The 6,773-nt window shown below is 64.9% G+C and overlaps 2 protein-coding genes across 2 annotated transcripts in view; one reads left to right on the top strand and one right to left on the bottom strand.

The window, feature by feature from the left end:
* The first annotated feature begins 322 nt into the window (after window positions 1-322).
* Window positions 323-3,967, top strand: H696_03184 (hypothetical protein). Its single transcript, XM_009497068.1, has 5 exons — window positions 323-590; window positions 729-886; window positions 1,022-1,400; window positions 1,635-2,561; window positions 2,684-3,967. The coding sequence occupies exons 2-5, from the start codon at window positions 738-740 to the stop codon at window positions 3,914-3,916; spliced, it is 2,688 nt and encodes an 895-aa protein (XP_009495343.1). The 5' UTR covers window positions 323-590; window positions 729-737; the 3' UTR covers window positions 3,917-3,967.
* A 374-nt stretch (window positions 3,968-4,341) lies between these two features.
* H696_03183 (hypothetical protein) overlaps window positions 4,342-6,773 on the bottom strand; it is an 8,484-nt gene continuing 6,052 nt past the window's right edge. Inside the window, exons 5-6 of the mRNA XM_009497067.1 lie at window positions 6,409-6,646; window positions 4,342-6,300 (exon numbers count right to left, since the gene is read on the bottom strand). Coding sequence (XP_009495342.1) covers window positions 4,520-6,300; window positions 6,409-6,646 — 2,019 coding nt within the window. The 3' untranslated portion in view covers window positions 4,342-4,519. The remainder of the gene's footprint in view (window positions 6,301-6,408; window positions 6,647-6,773) is intronic.

Genomic DNA, 6,773 nt, shown 5'->3' with positions numbered 1-6,773 from the left:
GCATGGCCCCCCGAAAGCGGGCAAGGCCCCCGCGTCCCCCCCCCCCCCTGGGCTTCCCCCCGCTGCCTGGAGGCCTGGGACCGCCACCCGCCCACGGGCTGACTGGAGCCTGTCCCACGCCGCCCGGAGATTCGCCATCCATCTCCAGCTCCAGCTCCCGCGGCCGGGGACCGTGCAGACGGGCTTCGTTGATTTCCCATCTGCTGCCTGGGGAAACACATTCTCAAGGAGAGGGAGTTTCCTGATCGTGAATTCTTCAAATTCCTCATTGAATTCTCCATCGAGCAGGGACCAATGGATTCCTCCCCCCCCCCCCTCCCGCCTGCCCCTCGTCCCCTCGCCTCCCGTTTGCCCCTCGAGTCTGTTCCCCTCTTCCCGCCTCCTCGCCATCCCTCCCCCTCCTCATTCTCTCCGCGCACCGTGGTGTCGATCGCCAAGAACACACACCACGTCCTTTGGGCAGCCCTTCCCCTCCCCCCGCCTCCCTTGACTTGTCTCTGCAAGTTGGCTATACAGTTCGAGCGAGAGAAGCAGCGCGCCCCGACCGCGTGCCGTTCATGCCTCCCCCCTTCTGATCGCCGCTTTTTCTGGTGCGTCCCACCATCATGTCTTCCTCCCCTGTTGGGCCTGCTGGCTTTCCCTCCCGATGGACTCTCCCTTACCCTGCCTTCCTCATCCCCTGTTGCTTGCCCCCCCTCCCCCTCCCCCCCGGCGTGTCTCTCCCACAGAAACACCCAATGACCAAGACCCCTGCCAAGTCTTCCGGGCGCCCCCCTTCCGAGAGCCCAGGTCCCTCCTCTTCAGCCAGCCCGCCCCCGAGCAAGTCCGAGAGTGGCACCCCGAAGCCCGATGAGGAGGATAACATTTGGCCCGAGGATGTAGACAAGTACGTCTCCCCCCACCACCGCCCCCCTCCCCGGTTTCTTCATGTCCACCCGCAGTCCATGCTTCTCTTTCATTCATCTGACCTCTCTCTCTCTCTCTCTCTCTCCCCTCGCCATCCGCCACCGACCTGTCACAGTGCCTTCCACGAAGCCCTGAAGCTCTTCCCGCCCATTGGCCGTCGAAAGCTGCTGGACGGTGGTAAGATGTACGGGCGGAATGAGCTCATTGCCAAGTTCATCTTCCAGCGAACCGGCAAGACCCGCACTCGCAAGCAGGTCTCCTCGCATATTCAGGTCATCTCCAAGAAGAATCGCAAGGCCCACGAGGCCGAGAAGGCTGCACATGCGGCTGCCGCTGTGGCCGCTGCGGCTGCCGCCTCGGCCGTCAACAACCCTGCCTCCATTGGTGGCCTGGCCGGAGCCGGGGCCGATGGCTCAGCTGGTGCTGGTCACCCTGAGACCACCCCCACTCCCAGCAGCTCGGCTCTCATTTCCAACATCATCGGTCAAAGCCAGGTGCGTGTGGGACTCACAGTAGCGGGGGGGGGGGGGGGGGGGGGGGGAGGGGGGGGGGGGGGGGGGGGGGGGGGGGAGAGGGGTGGCCGGGTGGAGCCTCCATCCCCCCTCCCAATCCTCTTGCTCTCTCATTTCGTCGGGTCATCGTGTTTCTGACCTTCCGAGACACCCTGATCATGCACCTTCTTGTTTTGCCCTTCCACCTGTGCTCTCCACTGGCCCCCATCACCACAGTCTCCCTACTCCCAGGCTCCCGGTGGCGGATCTCTGGCCTCTTATGGGGCCTTCGCATCGCGCATGGGTGCCACTGGTGACCATCACCATCATCACCCGGGCCAACAGCAGCCAGGCCAGCAGCTTCTGGGCCATTCATTTCCCGGCGCCGGCGCCGGTGCCCAGGGTCTGGTCCCGCAGCTTGCCCACCACTCGGGTCAGGCACAGTCCTCCTCCGGACAGCCACATGGCGGCGGTCATTTCCTGCCGGGGGGCGGAGCACAGCCATTCGCTCACCATTCCTCCCCGCACAATTCCAGCTTGGTAAATGTGCCCATCCGTGGGGGTGTACAGCAGACGGCCGTCCTCCTGCAGCAGCAGGCCGCAGCGGCGGTGACCGCCGCCAACCAACAGCACCACCTGATTGCCGGTGCTCATGGTGCTGCTGGCCCGGGTTCACATTCGCTTCACATGCAGCAGCAGCTTCAAATGCAGCTCCAGCAGCAGCAGCAGCAGCAGCAACAGCAACAGCAGGTAGCCGCTGCCGCCGCCGCCGCCGCGCAGCAGCAGCAACATCACCATCTTCTGTCTTCCTCTGCGGCATCGTCCTCCCAGGCTCAGCACCTCCTTGGCCAGGCGCCGGGCGGTCTTCTGTCGGCGGCAGCCATCTCCACGGCCACCGGCACCCTCTCGCCTCATGGAGGTGCTCGTGTCCGCACGGGTGCCAATCCCCCCGGTGTCTTCCCCGATGTTGGAGGCCCCCACCAGGCATTGGCTCCCAATGTGCTGGCCATCATGCAGCAGCCCCCACCCACGGTTCCTGCTTCCCCGCGCATGGCTCTCGACCTTTTTGCCGCCTTTTTGGAGATGCCCGTTCCGGCGGCCGTCCTGGCCAAGGTCTCTGATCCGCTCAATGGCCGGGGGGTCTTCGCTCGGCGGTCCGAGGTGGTCCGTGTCCCTTCCTTTTTCGCTTCTTTTCTCTGTTGCACCTCTTCGCGCGCGCGCGCGCGCGCGCGTGTGTGTGCCGTACCCAGCCCTCTTTTCCTTCCCCTCCCCCCCCCGAACGCCAGCTCACTCGCCATCACTATGTGCACATGAGCCAGGGCGCGCCGACGGCCGTGGACATTGCGGCGCAGGATCGACGCATTGCCACTCGACAGGCGGAATACCTGCGCCAGTTGACACACTCCGACACCATTCCCGGTGAGGCGGAAATGTCCGCCGCCCGCCTGGCCTCCGATGAGTATGCCCGCAAGGCTGATCTCTCCCAGCTGCCGGGGATTCATGACACCTCCATCAAGCTGACCAGCCTCCTGTCCAAGTTCCCTGGCCTCAACTCCCTGATGGAGTATGGCGAGCCCCATTGCTTCTATGCGGCGCGTCTCTGGGTGGACTTGACGTCCAATCCGGCCACGCAATTTGCTTCGATGGTGGCTGGCAACGCGGCAGATGGCAGTGACATTTCGGCCTCCGGCGGCGGTGGTGGTGTGGGCATTCCTCCCACCAAGAAGTCGGCCGCCATTGGCTCGACCTCCTCCCCGGTGCCTGGCGGGGGGGCGGCCGCCAGTGCCGTTGGCGTTGATCCTTCTCCTTCAAATTCCTCCACCCGGTCATCCTCCCCGCCGTTGTCCGGCTCTGCCAGCGGTCCTGGCGGCATCATCCCCCCGGCCGGGGCTTCACTTCCCTCGACGGCGGCCGCGTCCCCGGGGGCCGGCGTGTCGGTGGGTTCCGCCATGTTGGACGATGTCACGGCGGGGGTTTCCTCTGCCATGGTGACCCCTGGTGCGGGGACCGAGGCCAGCGCCCCGGCGCCGGCGTCGGCCTCCACCACCAACAGTGGCAGCGGCGGCAGCACCAGCCTCCCGTCTTCCAGCACCGGCGCCTTCTCCGATGACTTGACCCCCACATCTGTGCTGCCGCATGGCACGCATGCCCTGGCCGCGCGGTATATCTCCTCCGAGCGACTGACCGTCCGCTGTTCGACGTCCATCTACTCCTTCGGCCAGCCGGTTGTCGAAAAGATCCAGGTCGAGGAGCCCTCGGCCATTGGCGATGATTTCGTCTACCACTTCAACCATGCTCCCCTGTGTGACTACATCGTGCACTTCATGGAGCGGTTACGCAACAACGTCGACAACCTTCAGGCCAAGAACCGTGTCCTCGACAACTTCTCCGTGCTCCAGACCCTGGCCGATCATACCACCGGCAATGTTCTCCTTTGCACGGCATTCCTTTTCGCCGCGTCGCCGGATGGCCGGACCCGGCACCAGGTTTATCGGATTGACACCTCCCCCAGCCCTTGAGATCCCCACTCCTCCTCTTTTCTTCAGAATACAAACACCCATACACCCACATTAGCACCCCCCCCCCCCCCTTGCCTGCCTTTCGTGAGGATGGTCTTTCCCATCCTTGCTCCCTCGCTCGTCTTCTCTCTCTCTCTCTCTCTCACGCACACCCCTATACCCCCCTCTGCCACCACTTCCTCTTGGTCTTCTTCCTGATGATGGGTCTTGAAATCCGACTGTCTTGGCCTGGGTCATGTTCCCCACCCCTCCATGGGATGCTACCCAGCAGCGTGCTGCACCGGAAAGTATTACCTCCCCCTGAGTATCCCCCCCGCTTTCTACCCGGAAGTCAGGGACCGCCCCCGCTGGGACTGCTTGCTTCCGTGTCCCATCTTCCCCCTCCCACGCCCCTCCTCCCCCGCCCTTCTTGCTCTTTCGCCAAATGCGTGCACTCCTTTGGTGCAGAAGGAGGTGTTGGTTTTTTTTCGAGAGGGACGAAGGGCCTCATATTGACAAGGAAAATGACCCCCAATGCCATGTCCGCCATCGGGCCGCACCAGGAGCTATGGAGGCGCACACAAAGACACACTCATACGCATGTGAATGTCGTGTGCGTGGCTCTTAGCGCCCGCCCAGCGAGGAGGAGGTGGATGAGGAAAGGCTGCCAGAGGAGGCAGACACCGCGGCCGGGTGCTTGCGGAGCTGCCCGCGCGCCTCGACAAGCCAATCGGCACGCTCGTCACGCCGTGACGCCCGGCCACCCGCACCCGTCGAGGACGAGCCGGAGGCAGGCCCCAGTGCTTCGATTGAGGTTGACCGAAGCCCGGTTAGCGTGCTTTCTGACAGGTGGCCAATGGACGCAGAGTGGGCCTTGATCAGGGGCACTCCGCCAGGAGAGGGACGCAGCCCAGAGTTACTGGCTGTCGGCCGGACGGAAGCCGAGCGTGTCGGCAGCGCGGTCCCCCCCAGGGGAGAGGGAGCCGGGCCCCCGCCACTGAAGAGCTTCTGCCTCTCGGCAAAGGAGGGAAGCGGGCCGTCATCCGGGATACGCCGGCTCCGCCGGGTTGGCCCCTGGGCCGGAGGCGCCCCGGTCGGGGCGGACTCGGACCGGGACCCCGGGGGAATGGTACCACCCGAGTCCCGAACCTGCCTGGCGACAGCAGCTTCAAGGGCCGGGGTCGAGCTACTGGACGCCGAAGAGAGGGCCGCCTTGTTGGGCTCCACCGGGGGAGCACGCGCTTCCCCCTCGACCGACCGATCGGTCTTGCTGTCAGCAACCAGGGCAGAAGAGGAGCCGGTCGACGAGCCGGGGAAGAGCCCGGTCCCGGAGGAGGGCCCAGAGATGGATGCGCGCCGTGCCGGCGAGCGCAGCGGCTCGGCCAGCATTGCCGGCGCCGGGGCCGATGTCTTGGCCATGGGGGATGTCGGGGTGCTGGGGGTGGCGTCGGCAGCAGCAGCAGCCGCCGTCGCCGCCGCCGGGGTGCTCGGATCCGGATCCGAAGCAGCTGCCGCGGCCGACTCGGCACCATCGACCCCATCGTTCGGAGGCGACGGGGTCACCACAATCACCGGCGAGGGGGAAGCCGCGGCCGGGGCCTTGTTCGCCGGGGTACGCGGCGCCGGCTGCGAGTCCATCTCGTCCGACACCACCAGAATCGGCACGGAGAAAGACTTGGCATGGGAATCGGCCAGGGTGCCCCCACTGGCCACTAATCCACCGGGGCTGCTGCTGGACGACCCGCCACTCGCCGCCAGCTCCTCCTCGTACAGAAGTTGCTTCAGGGCCAGATCAATGCGATCTACCAGGCGGCGATTGAGCTCGAGATCGCGGGGCTCACTGGGAGGGACACCATTGGCAGGGTCGCCCGGCGAGTGTAGCCGCGCGAAGGAGTAGTCATCATTGCCCGGGTGGTGGTACATGTCATGCCCGGGAATGGCGCCGTTGGTGCCATTTCCGGAGGCCAAAGTCGACAGGGAGGATTCCGACCGACTGTTTTTGAGACTGCCACCAGCCCCAGCACCAGGGGCCCCGGCCGCCACAGGCAGGAGTTGCTGTGCGACATCCGGCACACCGCTCTTCCGACGCCCGGGGAAGAGGGCCGTGATGGCGGCCGTACGCTTGGACGGGCGCTTCTCCTTGGACAGGGGCGGGCCGGCGATCGAGGTAACCGCCGGGCCGCTGGCCAGCGTGTCGCTCGAGGTGCCACTGGCAATGCCGCCCCCGGGGGACGCATGGAAGCCGCCAGAGGGCGAGGAGGGTCGCGAGCCGGACTCGGTCCCGGAAAGGCCCGAGACCTCCACCGACAAGAAGCGCCCGGCACCGGGAGTGGGCGACGGCTGCGGCGAGGCCGATGGATGGCCACCTGGAGATAGGGAGGCCGTATCGACATGAAGCCGAGTGACTATGTGAAGGAGCAGGGCAGAAGGTGTTTTTTTTTGTTCGTGTGGGCAAATGTCAGGGACATGAAGAGGAGAAGGGAGGGAGGGGGGAGGGGAGGAAGAGGGCGCACCGTCTACCGGCGATACTGCCGGCGGCAGAGCGTCCTGTCGAGCCTGAATCAGGGAGAGCCACTTGCGCTTCTCTTGTTGCGAGCGCAGACAAATGTAATACTTCTTGGGAGGCGAGGTATCGTAGCGCGTCATCTCGAAGACATTGGCCATCGGTCCACGGTTTGAGGCCACTGGCCCCTCGACGTCGCTGATCAGCAGCTTTTGCAGGGCCACCCGTCCCTTGAACTGGTAATAGTTCTAGGGTAATTTGGACGCACAGCATATGTAGCCCCATCCACATACATAAATGTGTATATGTATGCGCGTGCGTGTGTGCATGAGTGTGTTAGTAGGGAATCAAGAGAAAGGGGCACATGCTCACACA

Source organism: Fonticula alba, assembly GCF_000388065.1.
Source record: "Fonticula alba strain ATCC 38817 unplaced genomic scaffold supercont2.4, whole genome shotgun sequence".
NCBI classification, from domain to species: Eukaryota; order Rotosphaerida; family Fonticulaceae; genus Fonticula; species Fonticula alba.
This window is presented reverse-complemented; position numbering and strand designations above follow the sequence as displayed.

Bases quoted from the DNA above. Each gene is read 5' to 3' on its own strand.
- H696_03184 (XM_009497068.1), top strand. From the start codon at position 738: ATGACCAAGACCCCTGCCAAGTCTTCCGGGCGCCCCCCTTCCGAGAGC. The intron at 887-1,021 runs GTACGTCTCCCC...GACCTGTCACAG, and splicing joins TGGCCCGAGGATGTAGACAA to TGCCTTCCACGAAGCCCTGA. The intron at 2,562-2,683 runs GTCCGTGTCCCT...CCCGAACGCCAG, and splicing joins TCGCTCGGCGGTCCGAGGTG to CTCACTCGCCATCACTATGT.